Source organism: Schistocerca serialis, chromosome 8 (assembly GCF_023864345.2).
Source record: "Schistocerca serialis cubense isolate TAMUIC-IGC-003099 chromosome 8, iqSchSeri2.2, whole genome shotgun sequence".
In the NCBI taxonomy this organism is placed as follows: Eukaryota; Metazoa; Arthropoda; class Insecta; order Orthoptera; family Acrididae; genus Schistocerca; species Schistocerca serialis.
The window spans coordinates 384,817,712-384,845,128 of NC_064645.1; the positions used below are offsets into that span (position 1 = coordinate 384,817,712).

At 44.3% G+C, this 27,417-nt stretch overlaps 1 protein-coding gene across 1 annotated transcript in view; it reads left to right on the forward strand.

The window, feature by feature from the left end:
• Positions 1 to 431: 431 nt before the first annotated feature.
• The window catches only part of LOC126416058 (glutamate dehydrogenase, mitochondrial), a 168,071-nt gene continuing 141,085 nt past the window's right edge, over positions 432 to 27,417 (forward strand). The window contains exon 1 of the mRNA XM_050083533.1: positions 432 to 1,013. Coding sequence (XP_049939490.1) covers positions 581 to 1,013 — 433 coding nt within the window. The 5' untranslated portion in view covers positions 432 to 580. The remainder of the gene's footprint in view (positions 1,014 to 27,417) is intronic.

Sequence of the window (27,417 nt, forward strand, 5' to 3'; positions counted from 1 at the left end):
TATGTTATAAACAACAATGCATATTTTTAGTATAAGATCACACTTTTGCGTCATCGTTCGTTCGTTCGCTCTCTCTTTTTTGTCAATTTACATCCAGTACAAGCACGCCATCTATCTCTGTTCATTCTTTTATGTTACGTATCACACACTTTCTGCTTCAATATAAAACTGCTTGTAAATACCCTTCTCTTCTATATTTATGTTATCAGCTTTCGTCGTGTGATTCAAGTTTTCGCATATGGTGTCCTGATTAGAAATTATCTTCAATATTATTAAATTTTATTGGAAGTCTGAACCAACTCACATTCGTTGGATAGCCTCCTTGAACAATCTTGACGTGCGAGCACTGTTCAGTCACAGATATAATATACAACAAGAAGTGATCTCTGCAATACTATTATCTTTGAGGTGCCAGACTGAGCACTTGGGCACCAGCTGGGCTGTATCATTCCGCAGGAATAGGTGGAGTGGGTTGTTGTCGTGTTGTGTAGCGGGTGCTGTGCGGGTGGTTATAGAAGCCGGGAAAGAAGTTTGGTGATTTGTATGTTGTTGTCGTTCAACTGAAAATAAACTGTAAACAATGTTCCATCTTAAAGCTGTTTCAAGAACAGTCGGGGCTCTGAAGCAGAGCACACAGTTCGATGTTGGTGCTCTTCTGAAAGTGTGTCCTGCGGCATTTCAGTTACGGAATTCAAGATCATATTCAGATCATCAAATTCCTGAGCGTTTAAAGGATGTGCCTACCGCAGAAAATCCACGATTTTTCGATATGGTTGAGTACTTCTTTCACAGAGCGTGTCAGGTAGCGGAGGACAAATTAATTGAGGATATGAAGGAAAGAAGGATGTCTGTCGAAGACAGGAAAAAGAAAGTAAAAGGTATTTTGATGTTAATGCAAGGCTGTGATCACATAATAGAAGTTTCTTTCCCTATCAAAAGGGACAGTGGAGATTATGAAATGATCACCGGTTACCGAGCACAGCACAGCACTCACAGGACCCCTTGTAAAGGAGGTAAGTAAATTGTAATTTTTAGATAGGATTTTCTTATTTCTGTTTGCTTAAAACTGCTTTGAATAACTGGATTTCGTTGGTGGCGCTATTGTCAATAGCTTCGATCAACTTCTGTGATGTTTTCTAGTGTAATCCACTTCTATGTTGTCGTATTACGAGTAGCTTTGATTTAACCACCCAATGCTGCTCTTTTAGGCCCCCAACAACCGCGTGATGTATATGAGGTTCAGTGATGGTTTTGTAGCCACCTTAAAAGTATACGTGTTTTTTCGGATCATTGTCGTTTTATCCTCGTGATCAACACGCTACAGATGTCATACCACACGTTGACAATGTCGTAGACGATACAATTTTCTTTTGGCAAGTGCATTTTGTCCCATATTTTATATGGCAACGGAATGTTTCTCTGAATATTTGTCTTCTATAATGGCCTTTCTGTTTTCGGATGTTCAAGAAAACTTTGTACGTTTCCAAGCATTTTTAAAGGTTATGGATTTTGTTTATCTTTTCATAGTCTGACAGCAGCAAAGACAATGCTAGTTCCAGTACTGTGCCTACCCCAGCGTGGAGCCGAGGATTCAATTTCTTTTTTTTCCCATGTTTACTTTTCCCAGTGTATACCGTTGCTTTTATATTTTTTCCACTAGAGATCTCTCGTGGCTCCATTTGGAAAACCATATTAGTATTTGCCAGAGATAATTTAGGAAAACGTAACTCAGGATGGCCTTATAATGCATGAGGCTCCATCGTCACAAATTTGAACCTGGTTTCTACACACATGTTTCATTACATTGAGTTTGTGCCTGTTGTACAGTGCTCATATGTATACACATACATAGAATAACTTAGTTTTTTAAGATTGGAAATAATTACACACAATTCATTGTCTACATATAACACACACATTTGCAGATGACTTAAATACCATGATCAGGCTACCACACCTCTGTCACATCTCTCTGCCCTCCAATTAGTCAGGGAAACTGAGCCAGCATCCTCTCGTGACAAGTTCAGGAAGATTGTGGAACATTAGTGTTACAGACTAAAGATGTTGTGTGATTGCTTTCCCTGTGAAAAGTGTTGCAGTATGAATGTATATTGTGATAGAAGTGCTCTAATTTTCGTTTTTCTCTCTAACACTTACTGTTAAGTAATCTTAAATTTTGTAGTACACATTATTTAAAAGGTGCATTTGGATTGGTTTTTAAATAACTATATTTCAGTCATCGCTTTCATCTCCTAGGGCAAATTATGGTGAAACTTTAACCTCCATTACAACACACTGTTTGAATATTTTTTTGCCCAAATGGGCTCTTATCTATTTGTGACATACTTATTAGTTTTTATTGATGTGTGCAATAGAGAGAGGATCTCGTGTTGGAGTAAGGGTGTCCAATTTTTAAAATATTTTCTTACAGTGGGTGTGAGTACTAATTTCAGTTATTATTCTTGTGGTCCGTTCATGTAGTTACAAAATTGTGTCCATGCCAGGTGCATTTAGTCCCTAGTAAAAAACTGCGTAGCTAAGGATTGAGAGTACGTAGCAATAGCTATGTCGCCATGAGAGACTGGCTGTTACAGGCTGGTGACAGGGTGCTAATGGGATAAAATGCTCGTGATTCTCTTTGACAACCAATATTTACCCCTAAGAACATTACATACTACAGAGTGTATAGTTATCATTTATGTTATTTATATTGTAACAAAGTTGTTTTCGCTCTTTGTCTTAACACTCAAGCTATGTGCTTTCTTTACATTTATTACTATTGCCCAGTTTGGTACATAATTGAGGGGTTCAGGGTTCATTTGATTTCTCAGGTATGAGTACTGTCATTTTGTCAGTAACTAAAATCTTGCTGTCTTCAGCAAAGAGAATATTTTGTCTTATTTTCATTCGATAGCCGTAGATGTGTATTAAGAACAGCATTGCTCATAATACATTACCCTGATGGATACCTAAGTCAATGTTTTGAGCCTGATAGTGTTCAGCTGTCTCTATCTTTTGCTCCCTGCTTTCCAGATATGACTTGAATTACTAGTTAGCCACTTCTTATACCTAGTGCTTCAATAGCTTGTTTAGTTGCATTGTATAGTCAGGAGCCTTGGGTAGGTCTGCTAGGCAATTCATCCCTGTGAAGACCTTAAAATACTACTTTTGTAAGCTGTGTTATGGCCAGTACTGTACTTTTGCTACTTAGGAAACCAAATTCTGTTACAAAGGTTGTTCAAGCTGGTAAGTTTCTTTGATTCTTTTGTGTGTAGAATGGTGAGAGGAAGGTAACTGGCCTCTGCTTTACAGTAAGAGTATTTTCCATATCTTTGTAGGGTGGATAACTTGTCTGTTTCAAATATTCTTTAAAAAGCTTCATTTATAGTTAATTGTTTGTGTGCTGTGTACGCATGACTTTGGAACAGACTTGCACCTTATGAAGGCTTCCTGACCGCTTAATTTTTGTACTGTATTCCTTACTTCATGATTTGTTCTGGAATGTTATATCATTGTGAACGCTTCACCTGTTTTGGGTAAATTTTGTTGAATCTTGTAGCTGCAATACCTGAAAGTCGTTCACAAAGTTTTCTAGTTTCTGAATATTTTGCATTAACCTGCGCCCGTCTTTGATTAATATGTTACTATACTTTCATGCTATTTTTCAGTTTCTTGTTTTATGATGTGTATTATGTATTGTAATTTGTCACCTAATTATTTTTGCCGCTAGCAATACCGTCCTGAGTACATTTTTGTACCTGGCAATTTAGGAACACCGGATTAGGATAGTGTTTTCGTAAGAAATATCTCGGTCTCTCGGAGCACTTTGTAATGTTGGCAGTTAACCATTTATTTCATTTACTTGTTGCTGAAGAAGTTGCTGCTTTTGGAAATACCTCATCAATAATTGGTCTCAACGATGCGCGGAATTTAAAGAGATTGGTTGTAAGGCAGCAATATGAACAGTTCGAAGACTTTACCGCCCTGTCGACGACAAGCCCGTTATGTGTACGAAACATACCCCATGCGAAGGAGTAACGGGAATACCCGGGGATTAAAAATGAGAGCAAGGGGAGAAGAAGGAATAGATTGCCTGTGGAGATTATAATTGGTATGCAAATGGAATAGATGAAAGTACACTGATACTGGCACGAGGTACCTTAAATTTTGCTGTTGCTTGTGGACTCTATAATATGGAAATGAAGAATGTTACACCTAGTGAATTCATGAGCTGAAGACTTTGTCTGGAAATAAATTCATGATCGTGTTACGGTACTTTATTTGTAAAGATCCGTCATGATCACATAAATTGTAAAGGTCACTATTACCGGTTTCGCCTATTGCCATCGTCAGAATATAAAAATATTCCGATGTAGGTATCAACGAACATATGAATTTATTACGTTCCACGGGTTTAGGAGTACACGTACGATGGTGTGGCGGTTTAAATCATAGTGAGGCCTAGAATTTCTTGGGATATGTATGTGAGAAAGCGTTGTGTAAACTGCACCGAGCTGCAGTTAGCAGGGCGTGGCGTAGACGCTCGAGATAGCAGTCTCATTTGCTCCTCAGGAACAGACCGTGCAACTCCCTACTTGCAGCAACTCCATGCGTGTGCAGAACTCCAGGTGGTCTGTGGCGTTAAGTCGCGTCGTACAGTGTATTTGTTTGTCCACCTAATAGCCAACTGACTCGTCCTATTCGTATGACACCGCTCTGACCTCTCCAAAATCAAAGAAAATTGTGGATATGTCGTCATAGATGCTTACTGCGAGCAGTTGCCGTAGCTATTAGTCTATCTGAGCGCGTATTCAGGCCTGAACCTTTACCATATTTTAACCAGTAATTTTCGGACAGTACTGCCAGAGGTTCTCCGACGAGGTACGTGGAAGTAGCACCACCGGACAACGAACGTAAAGTAATGGAAGGCTGCGATTTACCCCATCACAGGGAAATACATAAATTGAATTAATACTAAAAAATTGAGTCAGTGGGAGGAAACCAATGATCTGTGGTCAGAAGTACAGAACCAGAATGTAATGGATACAGTCTGCTGCTCTACTTACAATTTGCAACAGGTAATGTTGTTCATCACATCTATGGTTACATTCTTAACTTCCACGTGAACTTCTTTCCGTGTATTTTTTCCGCATTTTCCTGTAATCTGAGCAGACCAATATAATTTACTGTCATTGTAGTAGAAGTTTCCTGTGTTGTATATTTGTTCACTGAAAAAAGAGAGCTGTGTCTCAAGTGGAGTTAAAAATGGGATCGGCATCCAGGAATCATCAGTTTCGTAACTGAGGGAAAAGTGAAGGGGTACAAAATGTAGAGGGGGCGTGGCTACAGTAAACGGGCTCAAATAAATTTAAGTTGCAATAATAATGAGGATTCTTCCGTGGCTTGTCTGTTCTGTCTGTTGCGCGCACTGGAGCACCGCTAGCTCAGCCAGATGGCGTTAAACACTTAGTACCGTAACAAACAGCTCGTCTTGTTCACGCCAGTTGTGCAAAGGCGTACAGTAATGCTTGGAGCAGGTGCGTTCGTGGTTAGGGAAGTGGCTTGGTTGCAAGCAGCCTACATTAGCGTCTCTGTACTGAGAACAGTGGAGGGTGTACGAGCGTGGTTTGGTAAGTCAGACAAAAAGAGAGAAAAAAGTATTTGTTTCGTAAACAACTCACGCTCACGTTACTTCTCCACATAGTTTCCTTTCAGTGATATACGCTTGGTCCAGTGATCTTCCAGCTTTTTCATCCTATCAGAAAAATATGTTTTGTCAAACTCTGCAAAATACTCGTTGACTGCAACTATCCCTTCATTGCAAGCAAATTTCTTCCCAGCAAGCAAAGTGTCGAGTTTGAGACCAGGAAGAAGTCACTTTGGGCTAAGTCTGCTGCATAGGGTGGATGAGGAACCAGTTCAAAGCCCAGTTCGTGCCCTTTCGCCATTGTTGTCGCTGATGCGTGGGATGGTGTATTATCCTGGTGAAAGAGCACTTTTTCCGTGTCAACCTTGATCTTTTTTAGGCTAATGAAAGTTTCAAACGGTCCAACAATGGAGCAGAATAGGGTCCGGTTATGATTCTGACTTGTTTCGAGTAGTCTATGAGGATTATTCGTTAGGACCACCAAAAAAGTGGCCATCACCTTACCAGCGGACAAAATGGTCCTTGCCTTCTTCGGTGCACGACCACCAGCCTTTGTCCATTGCTTTGACTGCCGTTATGACTCTGGTGTGTAATGAGGCATCCAGGTTTCAACAGTCACAAATCGGCGCAACAATTTTTGCGGATTGGTATGAAACATCGCCAGACGTTGCGCTGAAATGTGCGGTATGCGTTTTTGGCCGGCAGTGAGCAATCACGGCATCCATCTCGCACATAGTACGATGTACGTGTACTAAAACAAACCAAACAGGATGAGGTGCACAGTGAACTCAAAGTAGTTACGTCTGTATTAGTTATGTCTAGAGTAGTGACGGAAGACTAATAGTGCATCACAACGACAAGAGTTGGGGGGCATGAAAGGGAAGCAGCGGTTGGGAAGGGAGTGAGACAGGGTTGTAGCCTGTCCCCGATGTTATTCAATCTGTATATTGAGCAAGCAGTAAAAGAAACAAAAGAAAAATTCGGAGTAGGTATTAAAGTCCATGGAGAAGAAATAAAAACGTTGAGGTTCGCCGATGACATCGTAATTTTGTCAGTCAGCAAAGGACTTGGAAGGGCAGTTGAACGAAATGGACAGTGTCTTGAAAGGAGGATATAAGATGAACATCAACAAAAGCAAAACGAGGATAATGGAATGTAGTCGAATTAAGTCGGTTGATGCTGAGGGAATTAGATTAGGAAATGAGATACTAAAAGTAGTAAAGGAGTTTTGCTATTTGGGGAGCAAAATAACTGATGTTCGAAGTAGAGAGGATGTAAAATGTAGACTGGAAATGGCAAGGAAAGCGTTTCTGAAGAAGAGAAATTTGTTAACATCTAGCATTGATTTAAGTGTCAGGAAGTCGTTTCTGAAAGTATGGAGTGTAGCCATGTATGGAAGTGAAACGTGGACTATAAATAGTTTGGACAAGAAGAGAATAGAAGCTTTCGAAATGTAGTGCTACAGAAGAATGCTGAAGATTAGATGGGTAGATCACATAACTAATGAGGAGGTATTGAATAGGATTGGGGAGGAGTTTGTGGCACAACTTGACAAGAAGAAGGGACCGGTTGGTAGGACATGTTCTGAGGCATGAGTGGATCACAAATTTAGCATTGGAGGGCAGTGCGGAGGGTAAAAATCGTAGAGGGAGACCAAGAGATGAATACCCTAAGCAGATTCAGGATGATATAGGTTGCAGTAAGTATTGGGAGATGAAGCAGCTTGCACAGGATAGAGTAGCATGGAGAGCTGCATCAAACCAGTCTCAGGACTGAAGACGACGACGACAACAACAACAACAACAACAACAACAACAACGACGAGGACGACGACGACAAGGGCAAACAAAATGAAAAGTGGGAAGAAAAATGTTCGAAACACTAAAACGTGTTTGTTTCCTAAATAGAGCGGTAGTGCGACTTACATGTGAGCAAATGAGAGGAAACACCAATGCCAACTAAAGAACGTGAAGAAATATCCCACTGATGGTGCCTTAAAGTGAAAGAAGGCGAAACGCATCTGGGAGAATAAAATAATGCAGCAAGAGAAGGCGTTTTTTATTTACAAAACAAATATTCATTCAATTCTGTTGCTGTTTGTGCGACAGTCCAACTCTTCCAATGAAAATGTTTAATAACAGCATGAAACTCAACTTTTTCCACTTTGTCACAGTCGACACACTGACCATTTCAGTCGGCTGTCAGCAATGAATATTGTGTAAATATTTTACCAATAATCAAGCTTACCAGCCATCAAGGCGCAACAAAAATGTTCCATTCTTTCGCGGAAATTTAGCAGACTTATCAAATCACCCTCGCATTAGCGTCGCTAAACTGTGAACCGTCTGTGAGGCTATGTGGCACTGTTGCCGGTTGGCTTGATATCTGTCCAGCGCAATAGGCTTTGCCCTGGCATGTGGTCATCCGCACTTAACAGTAGTGTAAAGGGATGGCGCCGACTATAGCCCCACAGCGATGCACCGTCCACTAATTTTCTGGCTCAGTCCAACTAATCCCGATCACCGCAGTGCATCGGATGGTGATTAGCGCTTGCCTGCTCTGACTGTTGACCCGACTTATTCATCCACTTATAGGGCGACTCTGCAGTTGAAGATGGACTCCAAACCCCGATTCACCGTAGCATTTTTGCCAGAGGTGAAAGAAACAATAAATGACAGAAAAAGCTGACTGGCGATCGAACCCCAGACCTTTCAGCTTGTAGTATGGTATTTACCCACTTACCTGCTGCCCTACACTCAATTCTTTTCTACGAATTTCGAATCACCTTCTCTTGCAAGGCTCTCTCTGTCGCTAAATCGTCGCCTATATGATTTAGGCGTGTACGCCACCTACTTACCTATAGCCTTGTTCATCCAGGGTGCGGCACGTAAAACCGACCCGTCGTACGCAAAGCGCACGAACTAACCATTTCCGCTGATGTACTGACGCTGCGCGAAACTTCGTTGTGTAACGCAGCCGCAGCCATTGAAACTTGTCGAAACCAGTTGGGGATGCCGTATTCCTTATTCCTTACCCGAGCGTGTTGCCATTGTTGAAGCGTTCAACCGCACTGCGTCTTTCGTGAAAACAAAGAATTTGTTTCGGAAGAAATTTCCAGGACGTTCTGTGCCAGCGAAAAAATTGATTGAAAAGCAGCGTCGTACAGGATCGGTTCAAAATGCTCCCAGGAACAGACCATCACCTGTCTTGACATCTGAAGAGGCAGGTGCAGAAGATAACAAGAAGTCCTCGCAAGTCAACCAGGAGATTGTCCAAAGGTTCACGCGAGTCAGAGGAGTTAGACTTGTTTTAAGGAGACTGTAGTTAAAAACGTACTAGATGAGTGTTGCGCAAGAACGAAAAACCCTGACCTGCAGGAGGGAGTGCATTTATATTCGTGGCTGTTGAGAAAATGTTGCAAGTGATGTCTTGGACCCACTAAGGCTCATAACCAGTGACGAGGCGTGGTTCCCCGTGTCTGGGTACGTAAATCCAAAACAACCGATATTGGTAGACGGAAAATCCACATGCGATCCACCAACTACCCTTGCTTGGCGACAAGATTGGTGTTTGATGTACCATACGTGTTCTGGGGCCCGTATTCTTTCAGACGACAGTGAAGTCACGTGTATTTGGGAATCCTGGTAGAGTTTTAGTCAAACTTGACAGAAGAGGAGCGTCAGTTATTAGTTCATGTGTTGACTTTACGGGCCGGTTTTGCGTGCTGCACCATGTATTTTGTTTAGGAATTGTGCTTCTAAGATGCTGGCGGAACCACCTCTGCTTTTTCTTAGACGGATGTGGAAAAGCGCACAGACGTATCGGACCAACAGTCAGTAATACACAGTGCGTATTTGGTGACGGTCTGATATCTCACTCGCGAGCAGTAGCGTACTGTACCTTACTGAATATGATCCAAGACAGAATGCTTTCCATCTAGGCCACATCTGCATTGGTCTTTCACAGAACAATTCTTTGCGACTTTATAAATTACATCGTAGATGTCTTCACGCAGCTGTATGGCTACAGTATTTTTAATAGTGTCGACAGATTTTCGGTGAATGCTGTTATTGGCAATTCGTTACGGTTACACCTAGTCAACCAGGTAACAACATTAGATAGCCAATGAGAATCGCTAAATCTTACAATTTTGGTTACGCCAAATATTTGGCTGTTTTTCAAATATGTCAAGATTTCCGAGGTTGTGGTGAGTCTGGGAACCTAGTAGTACAGCGTAAATTGCTGAGAGTCCAACGAGTAGCATTGAAAATTAGTCTTGGTTGGCCGAATATTAGGCCGTTATTTCCGAATATGAGTATGTGATTATTTCAGAGTTCGTAGTTATGTAGGAGCCTAAGAACAGTGCTTAAATTGCTGCGAGTGAAACAAAATGTAAGGTAACTTTATTTACGAAACAAAGGAAGGTATGATCGAGAATCTCATTGGCTATTCACATCTGACTAAAGATTTTTCATATTGAGTCCCCGTCGCTAATCGCGCGAAGCATTGCCAACAGCAGTATGCAACGAAAAATCCGTCGACACCGCTAAGTACACTTTTACGGGTAGCGTTAGTCACACCCAAATTCCTTCAAAGAGCTGCGGAATCTATTTTTAACTCAGACACCAGCTCCGTTCCGCAGGGTTAGTTGGCCGCTTCTCCTGCAGAAAGGAATTTTTTTCTGATCGCGTCTGTTGCGTAGTCGCACGTCTTCCACAACAGTTCTCTATTTCCTCATTGTGTGATGTTGCATAATACCTTCGGAGACGGTCTTCTGTCAGTCGCTCAGGAAATAAGCATAAAAATCTTGTTTACAACGCCGTAATTAGCACGATGTGCTTTGCACCTCATATTAAATAAAGTTTGTTGCCTTTATTGCATCTGCTATAGCTTGGAACGCTCAACAAACCCTTCAAAGCTTTCCTTGGTCCCAAACACTAAGACTTGTCTGACAGTGCAAGGCGACAAAGTAGTTAAGGCACAGAAATCCCATTCGGAATGACGGCGGTTCGAAACTCCAAACCGCCATCCAGATTTGGGTTTTTCTTGGTTTCCCATAAATGACTTCAACTGAACTCTGCGATAATTCCTTTGAATTAGACACGGCCGACTTCATTTTCAACTCAGTCTTTGCTCTCTCTGTACTTACCTCTTCGTCGACGGGACGTTAAAGCCTTTTCTTTCTTCACTGTGTTTCTATGAAACCATGTCGCTTTCCGGTGTAATCAGTCGCCATTCGCAGAATATAGGGTCAGCAGTAGAAATTTTCCAGTAATAGCAATCCTCGCTCAGCTTACATAATGTAGGACCACTCTCAGGTACTACATATATACATATTCCCATTCTCTGCTTCACTTTCTTCATTCCTGTGGTGAAGTGTTAGCTTAATTTACCTAAATGAGTACAATGCGCATGATGACTGTATCGCATTTCGGCGCGTCCGTGGACATTTTCAGCCCCATTAACGTGGGACACCATTTGTCGCTTTCTCGTTCAAGGAATGAAAATCTGTACATAGTAAACAAGGTACTTGAAACCACACGTAACTTCTCAACGTTAGCGTTATTGTCAGTGTCTTATTAGTACAGACTTTGTGTGTACTTAACAGGAATTATCGAGGCAATTGGTAACGACCGTGAAAAGTACATTTTGTACGGTAATCGCCTAAGTTCTAACCCATATCTTTTAAATGGTTCCAAATGAAGATTGCAAGCAGACCGATATTTTCGAACGTGCAAAAAGCAGCCGAGCCCATAGCGGTAGTTACAGTGAGGGAGGGGACAAATGCGTGGAAAAAAATCAGAGTAAACCGAAGTTTCAGAAAGGGCAAGTGAAACACATTGCGTTTTGCTTCGCCTTAGCTTACGATATCCGACGTAGGCAAACGAACAGATAGAGAGCAAGGATCGGATTCAGGATGCTTTAAATGATGTCAACAACAAGTACAGTTATCGCTCGCCTAGGTTTGTTTGTGCCCTGATTTCGCGTCGATAGTATAACACTGGTACACTAAGAATCGGACACACACATTTCTGCTTTCTACGAGATTTGCGATCTGTGGTTTGTACCTATACTCCTGTAAGCTGATTTTCGTTTTACCGATTCGCTCAGCGATATATACACTGCGCCAGCAATGTCTCCGCCGCATCAGGCACTGCTGCTGTGAAAATAGCTACGTGGACAAACTGAAATTTATATTTTACTGTCGTGGCATAAAGGACTCCCGCCGCTAACAGGATTAGTTTGCTACTGAAAGCTTTTCACGACGTGCTGTGATGCAGTTGTTAAGCACAGTGCGAAGTTTTTGGCGGACTTTTTCATGCATAAAATTCTTAATGCACACGATGTACAGAAGAATAAACAATACACTTAATAAGGCGTAGATACATCTAATTTACGTAATGCCCTGTACAAGGAAAACCAATAAACATCACGTCTTAACAGGAATACACCACAGATGTATGCCGTAGTCTCCAGGTAGCCTCGCCCTGCAGGCCCTGGGTTAGAATAGGCCCGAGGTATTCCTGCCTGTTGTAAGAGACGACTAAAAGGAGTCTCACACCTTTCGGCCTCAATGTGATGATCCGCTGTAGGGTGTGACCTCCATTTTTCAAAATTTTTCCCAAGCCAATTGAGAAAGGGCGCCTTACATGGTGCATTGTGTCCATTGTGCATTGAGATCCTTAGCCCACTTTCTCGTCAAGGCATTGCAGTCCCGCTCATCCTCCGTCTCTTGGGCGAGGACACCTTCCTGGGTGCGTTTTCCTCCATCCACTCTACAGTGTCGTTTTCTGCGCCTGGTTGGAGTGGGTGGCATCAGGGTGGATGACACGTGATGAAATGTAGTTCATCATCTTTTGCTGGTTGTGAAACACCAGCAGTCTCTAAGCGATCACAATTCAACGCACAGAAGTACGACCCCAAATCGTTCCCCTCCCTGGCCACACCATGGGAGGAATGTCGGGCTAAGGATGACAGCTGATCTTATTCGCTGCGTTACCTTGTACGTTAGAGAGCTGATGGGGAATCTTTCATGATGATGAAGCCTCAGTTTTTTTGTTGCATTTAGAGTAAAAGTTCAGGGAGGTGGAGGGCTTGTCCAGAATGAGATCTGGGTCAGTCTTGATCAACATCCTCTGCCCCGTCATGGGAGTTAGTAGCTTGTGACAAATTTGGGTATGTTTCTGTAAACATCACGCCCCATAAGACTTAAATATGGTACAGGGTATCATATTTCACAGGGACCTTCTTTTGCAGTCCGACAATGAGCTGCGTGCCAATTTAGAACAGCGAATGCACAGCTCGTTTGGCATGTCCACCAGGGTCAGAGGGATAATCAGGTTGCCACCAGTGCCTTTATCTTGGCCTTTGAGACTGATAGATTGCCTGAGGTTAAGGTGATGGTCTACCACTGTCACATAAAGCCCTATATGCCTCGCCTGATGCGGTGCTTTAAGTGCTGGAAGTTCGGCCATATGTCTTCCCACTGTACTTCCAATGTCACATGCCAAGATTGTGGACACCCATCACTTCCCAATACTCCATGTGCCCCACCTCCCATCTGTGTCAACTGCAGAGAGCACCATTCACCTTGCTCGCCAGATTGCAGGATTCTCCAGAAATAAAGGAAAATCGTGGAGTAAAATACCCTAGACTGACTGACTTACACTGAGGCTAAGAGAAAATTTGAACGCCTGCATCCTGTGCGTATGACATCTTACACCACTGCTACAACAGCTCTGGCACCATCAGCTCTGCCATCCCAAGTCACCTCTCAGAGCCGGAAGACTACACCCGCCCCCTAGATAGTGGGGCATTTCCCTCCTTGTTGCTCCTGCATCACCTACTTCTGGACCAAGAACCCCCTAACCATTGGGGATGTCTGTCCCCACTTCTAAGCCAGAGAAGTGCATGTCTTCTTCGGCTTCCCTCGCTGCGAAGGGGTCCCTTGGGTCTCTGCCATCCCAGGTTTCTGCTAGTGGGAAAGGTGACACCCCCCAGTGACTGAAGAGCCGAAAAGCAGCTGGTCATAGGGCTTCACGCTCATCCTCAGTCCCGGAGACTGAGCCGGTGAAGTCCTCCCAGCCAGGGAAACCCAAGGAGCAGCGAGAGAAATCCAAACAGAAAATCCAGAAGACCAAGGAAATTGCGGTGGCACCCACACCATCGCTGCCTACAAGCTGTCCATCTGAGGATGGGGTGGAGATTTTGGCATCCACTAAGGACCTAGATCTCGCCAGACCCTCAGACAAAATGGATATAGACTGCTCAGGAAAATAGTCGGTGGCAGCAGGTGACCCTGAGGCGTAAATTGCCTCATTGAATGTTCCATGCCTTCCCATTCTCATGATGTCATCCTACAGTGGAATTGCGGTGTTTTTTTCCACCACCTGCCTGAGCTACGGCAACTGTTAAGCTTTACACCTGCTATCTGCATTGCCCTCCAGGAAACTTGATTCCCAGCAATGTGGACCCCTGCCGTCTGCAGGTATAAGGGATATTACAGGAACTGTAGCGATATAATAGTGTGTTAGGAGTTTGCGTTTATGTCCTAAACTCACTGTAGTGAACATGTGCCCCCTGAAACCATCTTGAAGCTGTTGCGGTCAGGGTAGGGGCGAAACTGTCTGCAGTGTATGTCTTCCTACTGATGGTGCAGTACCCCTGGATGTATTAGCTGTACTGATTGATCAACTCCCTAAACCTTTGCTACATTTGGGAGATTTTAATGACCGTAACCCCTTGTGGGATGGTACCACGCTTTCTGACCGAGGCAGAGATGTCGAAACTTTACTGTCTCAGTTCGGCCTCTGCCTCTTAAATACTGTGGCCGCCACACACTTCAGTGTGGCTCATGGCAGTTACTCGGCCATTGATATATCAATTTGCAGCCGAGGTCTTCTCCCATCTATCCACTGGAGAGCACATGACGACCTGTGTGGTAGTGACCACTTCCCCATCTTCCTGTCACTGCACCAGCGTCAGGCCCACGGACGCGCCTGCCCAGATGGGCTTTAAACAAGGCGCACTGGGAAGCTTTCACCTCTGCTGTCACCGTTGAATCTCCCCAACACGGTAACATCAACGTGATGGTTGAGCAGGTGACTGCAACAATTGTTTCTGCAGCAGAAAAAGCGATCCCTCGCTCTTTAGGGTGTCAGAGGCGTAAGGCAGTCCCTTGGTGGTCGCTGGAAGTTGCTGAAGCCATTAAGGAGCGTCGGCGAGCTCTACAGCGACGTAAGTGGCACCCTTCCCTAGCGCCCCTAATAACCTTTAAGCTGCTCCATGCCCGCTTTCGCTAACTTATAGAACGACGGAAACAGGATTGTTGGGAGAGGTAAATGTCAACCATTGGCTGCCATACTTCACCATCTTAAGTTTGGACGAAGATCAGACACATTTTTGGGTACAAGACTACAACAGGTGTCCCTGGCGTTAACATCAATGACGTGCTCTCTACCGATTGCTGAGCACTGTGCTCAAGCCTCTGCGTTGGAGAACTACCCCCCACCTTGCCCTGACACAGCTCCTGGGACAGATCGGATCCACAGTCAGATGATTAAACATCTCTCGTCTGACTACAGGCGACATCTCCTCGTCATCTTCAACCGGATTTGGTGCGATAGTACCATCATTCCAGTACTAAAACCCGGTAAAAACCCGCTTGATATGGATAGCTATCGGCCCATCAGCCTCACCATTGTTCTTTGTAAGCTGCTGGAACGTACGGTGTGTCGGCAGTTGGGTTGGGTCCTGGGGTCACGTGGCCTACTGGCTCTGTGCCAGGGCGGCTTCTGCCAGGTCGCTCTACCACTGATAATCTTGTGTTCCTTGAATCTGCCAGCCTTTTCCAGACGCCAACATCTGGTTGCCGTCTTTTTTGACTTACATAAAGTGTATAACATGATCTGGCGTTAACATATCCTTCCCACATTCTGTGTGTGGGTTCTCTGGGGCTCGCTCTCGCTTTTTATCCAAAACTTCCTGTCGCTCCGTACTTTCTGTGTCCAAGTCGGTGCCTCCTGTAGTTCCCCATATTCCGGAGAATGGCATTCTGCAGGTTTCCACATTGAGTGTCTCTCGATTTTTAGTGGCCATCAACAGCCTAGCAGCAGCTATAGGGCCGTTGGTCTCCCCTTCTCTGTATGCGGATGACTTGTGGATTTTGTATTGCCCCTCCAGTACTGGTGTTGCTGAGCGGCGCCTACAGGGAGCCATTCACAAGGCGCAGTCATGGGCTCTAGCTGACGGCTTCCAGTTTTCAGCCGTGAAGTCATTTGTCATGCACTTCTTCGTACCGTTCGTCTGGAACCTGAACTCCACTCACTGTAGTAAGGACGTATAGATTCTTAGGACTGGTTTTAGATGCCCGATTGACTTGGCTGCCTCACCTTCGTCAGCTTAAGCGAGGGTGCTGGCAGCACCTCAATGCTCTCCACTGCCTGAGCAACACCGGCTGGAGTGCAGATCTCTCTACGCTGCTGCAGCTCTACAGAGCCCTTTTCAATCCCACCTTGACTATGGGAGTCTGGTTTACAGTTTGGCGACGCCCTCAGCATCGCGTTTCCTCGACCCAGTGCAGCATTGTAGCGTTCACCTAGTGACGGGAGCTTCTAGATCGAGTCCGCTGACCAGTGTCCTGGTGGAGGCCGGTGTCCCTCCATTGCGCATCCGACGTGCGCAATTGCTCACCAGTTATGTTGCACACATTCGTAGTTCTCCTGAGCATCCGAATTACCGTCTCCTTTTCCCATCCTTGGCAGTTCATCCCCCGCATCGGCGGCCAAAGTCAGGGCTCACGATTGTTTTTTGAACTGGAGTGCTTCCCTTTACCACCTCTACTTGTGAGGTCCATTCACATACACGTCCATGGGGTACACCTTGGCCGAAGCTTTGTCTGGACCTTTTGCATGGGCCTAAGGACTCCGCTAACCCCCACCGCTCTGTCACTTCCCCTCGATTCTTGACGTGTTCCAGGGCTGTGAAGTTCCACAACAACGGCTCAATAGCAGATGGTAATGTTGGCTTCGCCTATGTCATCAGAGGCCATATTGAACAGCATTCCTTGCGCGCTGGCTGCAGTGTATTCACTGCAGAGCTTGTGGCCATATCTCGTGCACTTCAGTACATCCGTTCCTGTTCTGGTGAGTCGTTTCTTCTCTGTTCTGACTCCCTGAGCAGCTTACAAGCTATCGACCAGTGCTACCTTCGCCATCCTGTGGTAGCGAACATCCAGGAGTCCAAATCTGTCCTGGAACGGTCCAGTCGTTCAGTGGTGTTTCTGTGGACCCAGGACACGTCGGAATCCCAGGCAACGAACTTGCTGATGGCTGTCCAAACAGGCTACGCGGAAACATCTCCTGGAGATGGACATCTCTGAAACTGACCTGCGTTCTGTCTTATGCCGAAAGGTTTTTCGGCTTTGGGAGACGGAGTGGCATAACAGTGTGCACAACAAACTGTGTGTCATTAAGGAGACTGCTAATGTGTAGAAGTCTTCTTGCAGGGAATCAGTTGTCCTTTGTCGACTCCGCATTGGCCATACGTGGCTCACACACGCTTACGTCCTCCATCGCGAGGACCCACCTCAGTGTTGCTGTGGCTCCCAAATGACAGTCGTCCACCTCTTGCTGGACTGCCCACCTTAAGCCGCTTTCCGGCGAACTTTTATCTTTCCCAGCACCCTACCTTCAGTATTGGGCGACAATGCCTCAACAGCAGCTTTAGTTTCGTGAGGGTGGGTTTTATCATTTGATCTGAGTTTTATCGCATGTCCTTTGTCCCTCTGTGCCCTCCACCCTAGGGCTTTTAGGGTGGAGGTTTTAATGTTTTTGAAGAGTGGCTGGCTTCTCCTTTTTTATTCTCATGGTCCGGCCAGTCATGGTAATCTTGCTTTCTTGTTTTTAATCTCCTCTTCCTGTTTCTTGCGTCTCTCTGTAGTTTTCTTGTCCTGTTTTGTCCATTGTAGTGTTTGTTGTCCTTCTGTCGTTCTTCTGGTTCTTCCTTTCTCCTATTATTGTGCCGTACGTCTTCTTTGTTTTCTCCTTTCCCTTCGGCAGTTGTTCTACTGGGAACAAGGGGCCGATGACCTCGTAGTTTGGTCCCTTTCCCCTTCTCTTTAACCACCCGCTCTCCAGGTAGGCTTACGTTCAAAACTGGTTACGAATAAACCGTGTATTCATCGAAAACATGGATTGAGGTATATTTTCCAAGCTCAGTGATAAATTTTCCCATCTGTGTTTCGAGCCAGCCGTCTCCGTATTTATTGGCACTGTGATTTAGCGCCCTCGTTAGCGGAGCTGTTGATGTCGGGGACAGTAATTGTGAGTTGTAAGTTTGAAGCCGCTCTCCATGCTAGGCTAACGTGTTAAAAATTTCTCCATCTGCATAACTGTTGGAACTTTGATCTTAAGGCACCTGCTTCACGTAGACTCACTCATCTCCCTCTACAATTACCGACTCCCGGAGTCCTATGTCTGCATCTGCGTCTACACTGAAGCGCCAAAGAAACTGTACAGGCATGCGCATTCAAATACAGAGATACGTAAACAGGCAGAATACGGCGCTGCTGTCGGCAACGCCTGTATAAGACAAGCGTCTGGCACAGTTGTTAGGTCGGTTACTGCTGCTGCATTGGCAGGTTAATCAGATCACTTGCATCCATTCATGTCCAATGTGCATTCTGAAGTACTTGGAAATTCCAGAACTGCTACAGAGCGGCTTCAGGAACACTCTTCTGAGATTAAAAACTTCCGCTGGCCACCATACTCCCCAGACATGAACATTGTTGAGCATATGAGATGCCTTGCAACGTGTTGTTCAGGAGAGATCTCCACCCCGTCGAACTCTCACGGATTTATGGACAATCCTGCAGGATTCATGGTGTCAATTCCCTCCAGCACTACTTGAGACATATTAGTCGAGTCGATGCGACGTCGTGTTGCGGCACTTCTGCGTGCTCGCGGGGGCCCTACAAGATATTAGGCAGGTGTACCAGTTTGAATCTTCAGTGTACATGGTGACTCTGCAGTTAACAATTGTCTGGCAGTGTGTTCTTCGAACCACCTTTAAGCTACTTCTCTACTGATCCATTCCCGAACAGCATGCAGGAAAACAAACAATTAAATCTTTCCGTGCGAGCTCTGATTTTTCTTATTTTATTATGATTATCATTTCTCCCTATGTAAGTGGGCGCCAGGAAAATATTTTCACACTCTGAGGAGAAAGTTGGAGAGTAAAATTTCATGAGAAGGTCCTGTCGCAGTGAAAAACTCCCTTGTTTTAATGTCTGCCACCCCAATTCTTGTATCATATCCGTGGTACTCTCTCCTTTATTTCGCGATAGTACCAAAACGAGTTGCCCTTCGAACTTCTTCGATTTCCTCCGTCAATCCTATCTGATGCGATCTCACATCGCACAGCAGTATTCCAGAAGAGGGCAAATAGTGTAGTGTAAGCAGTCTCTGTAGTTAACCTGTTACATTTTCTAAGTGTTCAGTCAATAAATCGTGCTCTTGGGTGTGCTTTCTACACAGCATTACCTATGTAATCGCTCCAATCTCGAAGTATGTAGTTAACAGCCTTTAGATTTGTCATTTATAGTGTAATAGAAATTTAGCGCATTCTTTTTAGTGCTCTTGTGGATGACTTCGCACTTCATGATTTAGGGTGAACTGCCACTTTTTGTACCATACAGACTTCTTATCTAAATAATTTTGTAACTGGTTTTGATCATCTGATGACTTTACAAGATGATAATTAAAGCATCGTCTGCAAAAAGTCTGAAAGGGCTGCTCGGATTGTCTCCTAAATCATTTATATAACAGGAACAGCAAACGTTTCCTTGGGGAACGCCAGATACTGCTTCTGTTTTACTCAGAGTTTCCGTCAGCTATCACGAACTGTGACCTCTTTGACAGGAAATCACGAATCCGAACACACAACTGAGACGAATTCCATAGACATTCAGTTCAGTTAGAAGTCGCTTGTGAGGAGTGGTGTCAAAAGCTTTCTGGAAAACTAAAAATGTGGAATCAATTTGACGTCCCTTGTTGACAGCACTGACTACTTCGTGAGAATAAAGAGCTAGTTGTGTTTCACAAGATAGGTATTATCTGAATCCGTGATGGCTATATGTCAATAAATCGTTTTCTGCGAGGTGATTCATTATGTACGAGTACAGTATATGTTTCAAAATCCTACCGCAAATCGACGTGGGTGTTACGGGTCTGTAATTCAGCGGATTACTCCTATCTCCTGCCTTGGGTATTAGTGCGACTTGTGATTCTTTCCATCTCTGGGTACGGATGTACCACTAACATAGCGCAATGCAGAATGACGTAACGACACCTTGAAACCAGGAGAAGAGGAGTTAGTTCTAGAAATGTGGGTTTCCCTTTCTGCGATCTGACTTATAATATATATTACCTCTTGTATTAACTAATTTCCTCTGAAACTCAAACTGACCCTCGTCTTCCACTGTTAGTTCCAGTCTTCCATAATTATTTCGTGTTTGTGCTTTACAACCACGGCTTATCAAGGGGAGCCTGTTGAGTTTCCGATTGTGGTGCCCTTCGCACGACTGTAGTACGTACTTCGAGGGGATAAATACTCGCCTAGTAAGAAGCAGTTATCAGGCATTTTGTAGAAATCTACATTCATTGTTTTACCGGGCAGTTGATAACCATATAGGGATCGCGGTTATCGCTGAAACAACCGGTTGTCGGTTGTATCTGTTTCTGCCCACACGAGTTGAACCTGACTGTTAAACCTCTCAAAATAACCGTTTTCTGAAATAACCGATATTCGGTTTCTTTTTTGCAGTAACAAACGTAGAAATCGAACAAAGATTGAGAAATTTTGACTCCGTCAGTTTCAAGAGACATAGGATTAAAATATTGCACAGGCAAATAGAAGAAAAGTTAGTCCGTCCACTGTTCGCTGCTTTTTTCGAAATGTGATAAGCGGCTGAATACTACGGAAAATCAGTATACACCTATTGATAGTAATTTTTTGAAACTCTGCTCAAAACTCGTGTAATGAGACCATATAACTGTTTGGGTATTACGGGTAGTCAGTGCTGAAAGGGTGAAGAATGAGGCGGAAGAACGTTTTGTAGTGTTAATTTGTCCGTTTTCTGGGGCTACAAACAGATAAAAGCGTATTACGAGGATCAGCTGCTTTCTTTACTATCGACCGCATAAGCCGCTAAGGTCGTCCTTTTCCCTGTAATCTACGAAACACTTATATCGATGCATCGAATCATGTTTCTTCGGAAAGGGTAAGTGATGGTGATGGTTGTGGTGATTTTTGTGGCGAGGTATAATCGATAAGAAATTGTGATGGCATAAACGTTTGTCGGTACATTCAGCTTTGTATCGTAAATACAGTGCACGTTATTCAATGCGAATACAGTCCAGTGCAACTTACTGGGATACACGCATGTATATATCGCTAAACAAATGTTGGTTTCACAACAATTCCTTATTATGGCTCGATTAAAAGAAGACAGTCTACACCAGGGGATTACAGAAACGTCCGATTCCACGCGTCTGCTTTGATCCATGACGTCACCATTATGGCGGAAACGAACCATTCTCAACGTCTCCAATATGGCGCCTATGACGTCATGGGTCAACAGAGGCGTCCGATCCCACCCGTCGGCTTTGACCCTTGACGTAAGGGTGTTGTGTGACGTCATGACGACGCGGAGGTTTAGTTTGTGAGTGTTGTTTGTAGATGTAGTCTTGTTGCAGTTGGTGGTGTCCTCTGGTGGTGTGTGTATGGTCCGCGTGTTATGTGGTGTATTGGTTTTATTTGGATGTCTGTGCTTGAAGTGTACATTTATCGGTCGTGACTGTTCTAGAAGAACGGAAATTAGTTTGTGACTTAAGAATTAAGTTTCCGTTGTGTTTATGTCATTGCGATGTCGTTTGATGTTATTAGTTTGTTGTTGCCAATACATAAACACAATGTCTGACACCTTTATCCAGGAGAACGGGGTGACTAATGGCTCCGTTCTGAGCATCATATTGTTTACTGTAGCTATTTAACCCTGTTATGGCGTGTCTCCCGCGTAGCTTCTCCGGCTCCCTTTTCGTCGATAACTATGCGATCTGTTTCAGTTCTCCATGGACTTGCCTCCTTGAGTGGCGTCTTCAGTGGTGTCTCGATCGTCTTTACTGGAGGAGCATGAACAATGGCCTTTGCTTTTCCACTGACAAAACCGTTTGTATAAATTTCCGGCGGCTTTGTAGGTTTCTTCCATCAGTTTTAAAACTTAGGCCTGCTGCTCCTCTGTTCGCTGAAACTTCGAAATTACTGGGGCTACTGCGTGACAAAAACTTTCTTGGCCTTCCTACGTGTCTTACCTGGCTGCGCGCTGTAGCCGGACCTTTAGTTTGCTATGTATCCTAAGTGGTACTTTTTGGCGAGTGTATCAGGCCGTCCTCCTCAGTACTGATCCCTTGGCCCGGTCGAAACTAGACTGTGGGTGTTTCGCTAATTCATCTGCACGTCCTTCCATGTTACGCTGTATTGACACAGTCCACCATTGTGGAATACATTTGGCCACTAGCGCCTTTTACACTAACACGATTGAAACTCTACAATTTGGTGAGCAAGATGTATGAAACAGGCGAAATACCCTCAGACTTCAAGAAGAATATAATAATTCCAATCCCAAAGAAAGCAGGTGTTGACAGATGTGAAAATTACCGAACAATCAGTTCAATAAGCCACAGCTGCAAAATACTAACACGAATTCTTTACAGACGAATGGAAAAAACTCATAGAAGCCAACCTCGGGGAAGATCAGTTTGGATTCCGTAGAAACACTGGAACACGTGAGACAATACTGACCTTACGACTTATCTTAGAAGAAAGATTAAGGAAAGGCAAACCTACGTTTCTAGCATTTGTAGACTTAGAGAAAGCTTTTGACAATGTTGACTGGAATACTCTCTTTCAAATTCTAAAGGTGGCAGGGGTAAAATACAGGGAGTGAAAGGCTATTTACAATTTGTACAGAAACCAGATGGCAGTTGTAAGATTCGAGGGGTATGAAAGGGAAGCAGTGGTTGTGAAGGGAGTGAGTCAGGGTTGTAACCTCTCCCCGATGCTATTCGATCTGTATATTTGGCAAGCAGTAAAGGAAACAAAAGAAGAGTTCGGAGTAGGTATTAAAATCCATGGAGTAGAAATAAAAACTTTGAGGATCGCCGATGACATTGTAATTCTGTCAGACAGCAAAGGACTTCGAAGAGCAGTTGAACGGAATGGAGAGTGTCTTGAAAGGAGGATATAAGATGAACATCAACAAAAGCAAAACAAGGATAATGGAATGTAGTCGAATTAAGTTGGGTGCTGCTGAGGGAATTAGATTCGGAAATGAGACACTTAAAGTAGTAAAGGAGTTTTGCTATTTGGGGAGCAAAATAACTGATGATGTTCGAAGTAGAGGATATAAAATGTAGACTGGCAATGGCAAGGAAAGCGTTTCTGAAGAAGAGAAATTTGTTAACATCGAGTATAGATTTAAGTGTCAGGAAGTCATTTATGTAAGTATTCGTGTGGAGTGTAGCCATGTATGGAAGTGAAACATGGACGATAAATAGTTTGGACAAGAAGAGAATAGAAGCTTTCGAAATGTGGTGCTACAGAAGAATGCTGAAGATTAGATGGGTAGATCACATAACTAATGATGAAGTATTGAATAGGATTGGGGAGAAGAGAAGTTTGTGGCACAACTTGACCAGAAGAAGGGACCGGTTGGTAGGACATGTTCTGAGGCATCAGTGGATCACAAATTTTACATTGGAGGGCAGTGTGGAGGGTAAAAATCGTAGAGGGAGACCAAGAGATGAATACACTAAGCAGATTCAGAAGGATGTAGGTTGCAGTAGGTACTGGGAGATGAAGAGGCTTGCACAGGATAGAGTAGCATGGAGAGCTGCATCAAACCAGTCTCAGGACTGAAGACCACAACAACAACAACAACGATTGAAAACGTAAAATCCATGAATGGTCTCCAAGTAGCCGAACTTTACCATTTCCAGTCAATGATCGATTAAGTCATACCAGAGTTTCCAGTCCCTTCCGTGTAAACACAGCCCACACTATTATGGAGCCACTACCAGCTTCTACAGTGCCTTGTTGACAACTTAGGTCCATGGCTTCGTGGGGTGTGCACCACGCTCCAACCCTACCATCAGATTTTACCAACTGGAACCATCTGACGTGGACATAGTTTTCCAGTCGTGTAAGGTCAACCGATGTGGTCACGAACCCACGTGAGATGCTGCAGGCGATGTGCTCTTAGCAAAGTCACCCACGTCTGTTGCCATAGCCCATTACGCCAAATTTCGCTGCACTGTCATAAAGGATTCGTGCGTCGTACGTCTCACATTGATTCATGCGGTTGTTTCACACAGTGCTGCTTGTCTGTTGACACTGACAACTCTACGTGAACATAGCTGCTCTAGATTGTAGTGAAGGCAGTCGGCCAGTGCGTTGTCTGTGGTGAGAAAAACGCCTGTAATTTGGTATTCTTGGCACACTTTTGTCACTGTGGCTCTCGGAATATTGATTTCCCCAAAGACTAGCGAAATGGAACGTCCCATATGTCTAGCTGTACCTACCATTCAGTGTTCAAAGTCTGTTCATTCCCGTAGTGCGGCCATAATAAAGTCAGAAAACTTTTCACATTAATCACCTGAGTGCAAATGACAGCTCTGTCAATGCACTGCCCTTTTATTCATTGTGTTCGCAATGCTACCGCCTGCGGCATATGTGCATATTGCTATTCCATTACTTTGGTCACCCCATTGTATCATATCTGTGAGAAAGATGAGCAAAGTCAGTGACCCAGTGGGCACCTCCCTCTTCTGTTCTTTTTCAGACGCCACACGAGTATTCCGATTCTCGTCTACATCCGAGCTCTGCAAACCACTGTGAAGTGCACGACACAGGGTACGCCCCTCTACCAGTTATTAGGGGTTTTATCCGTTCTTCTTACGCACTGATGAGAAGAGTGATGTTCAAATGCCTCTCTTTGTGCTGCAGTTAATCTAATCTTATCCTCACTATCCCCGTGGGAGCGATACGTAAGGAGTTGTAGTATATTCCTAATGTCTTCATTTGAAGCCGATTCTTGAAACTTGGTAAGTAAAATTTGACAGGGTAGTTTACGTGTATCTTAAAGAGTCTGTCAGTTCAATTGTTTCAACATCTGTTACAGTTTCCCAAGGGTCAAACAAACCTGTGACTGAAACTTCCTGGCAGATGAAAACTGTGTGCCGGATCGAGACTCGAACTCGGAACCTTTGCCTTTCGCGGGCAAGTGCTCTACCATCTCAGCTACCCAAGCACGACTCACGCACCGTCCTGATAGCTTTACTTCTGCCAGTACCTCGTCTCGTAAGGTCCCGAGTTCGAGTCTCGGTCCGGCACACAGTTTTAATCTGCCAGGAAGTTTCGTATCAGCGCACACTCCGCTGCAGAGTGAAAATCTCATTCTGGAAACCTGTGACTATTCGTGCTGCCCTTCTCTGTATACGTTCAGTATCCCGCGTTAGTCCTATTTGGCACGAGTCCTACACACTTCAGTATTCCGGTTTGAGTCACGTGAGAGATTTGTTACCAATCTCCTTTGTAGACTGAGAGCGTTTCCCTAGTATTCTAGCAATAAACCGAAGTCTGCTACCTGCTTTACCCAGGGCTGAGTCTATATGACCGTTCCATTTCATTATTGTTGTTGTTGTTGTCTTCAGTCCTGAGACTGGCTTGATGCAGCTCTCCATGCTACTCTATCCTGTGCAAGCTTAATCATCTCCCAGTACTTACTGCAACCTACATCCTTCTGAATCTGCTTAGTGTATTCATCTCTTGGTCTCCCTCCACGATTTTTACCCTCCACGCTGCCCTCCAATGCTAAATTTGTGATCCCTTGATGCCTCAGAACATGTCCTACCAACCGGTACCTTCTTGTCAAGTTGTGCCACAAGCTCCTCTTCTCCCCACTTCTATTCAATACCTCCTCATTAGTTATGTTCCATTTCATATCCATTCCAAATGTTAACCGGGTGATTGTATGAGTTGACTGATCCAGCAGTGACTCGTTGACAATGTAGTCATATGATACGTTTTTAATTTTTTAAAATTTTGTATAGTGTACAACTTTACATTTCAGAACATTTAAAGCACGTTCGATATCTTTGCACCACTTCGTAACTCATTAAGACCGGGCCGAATATTTCTGTGCTTCATTACAGATAACTGCATATCTGCGATGATTGTAAGGTTACTGTTAATATTGCCCGCAAGGCCATGAATATTAAACATGAACAGCAGTGGACCAAGCACACTTTCTTGTAGTAAACCCGAAGTCTCTTCTACATGGGTCGAAGACTCTACATTCAAGATAACTTATAGCTTCCCCCTACAAAAGCCATCGACCCAGTTACAAATTTCGCTCGATATTCCATACTGTCGTCCTTTCAATGATAAGCATAGGTGTAGCTTGCTAGTAACAACACAAAGAAGCCCCTCCTACGATTTGGAGAGGAGGAGGAGAAGCAAGCTGATGACACTCGCATGTATTTACTGGTGGAAAATGAAGGTTATGACTGGCGAGCGCATTTCAGCTTAAGCTTCGGTCTTTCCTGTTGGCGAAGCGCGCCAGAAGTAGGCGCGTGCTAAACGACGGAGCACGTGCGCCGTCGCCCCCAGAATAGAACAGAATAGCGCGGAGACAGCGCCTGCCCCCGCTCCGGCAGTCAGCGGCGCGTGACGCGGTCTCGTCATTTGCACCTGCGCTTAGCGCGGTCTGCGCCGTAAACACGGCGACGGCGGCAGAGCGCTGCTCAAACAATATGTCGTCCGGCGCCCAGCACGGAGGCATCCACCCACTTACCGCGGCGCGCGGGGCCAATATTTGTAGTCCAGGCGTGAGGCGCGGCCAGCCACGGGCTGTTTGCGAATGCGGCGAACAAATGCCACGGTCCAGTTCTCTGGCCTCTTTCCTTGTCAACACCGCGTCACCACCTGCCGTAAATACCGCGGTCTTACACAACAGCAAGTGTGACAGAGAAGACTTAAAAAAGCTGTAGACGTATATCCCTACTGCTCCTGTCTCAATGTAGAAGATACTCTTTAAAATACAGAAAACACTAAATGAAACTATATGGTTCTAGGGACCGTTTGAAATCAGAATGATGACTGGGTGTTGTGTGATGTGCTTAGGTTCGTTAGGTTTAAGTAGTTCTAAGTTCTAGCGGACTGATGACCATAGATGTTAAGTCCCATAGTGCTCAGAGCCAAGTCAGAAATCTGTCATGCATATATGCAGGGTGAAGTGACGAATGGAAATTTATTCCAAGGCCGAGATTCGAACCCGAATCTCTGGCTCGTTAGGCAGATACGCTAACCACTACGCCACCCTGGCACAGTGGCTCAGCACAAATGCACGCATCCCCAAAGGCACGCCTCACTCCTCAATAAAGAAAAAGGTAGACGTCAGACGAAATTATAGTGAAAGTGCTATTTTTTTCCCCAAGGCTTTTACAGAATTATACGTCATTTCCAAAGATTTTGGCAGTGCTTTGGATTCAGTTTCAATAATAGTAGCTCGGTTGTCAGCTGAGAAACAAAGCACACAGTTAAGCGTATACAGAGTATGTCAGTTCTACAGCTTCATGAGACTAGTAAGCGAGAAGTTAAGTTAGAAAAGATAAGGGGATTACAAAAAAATCAAATGTATCTAAACACAATGG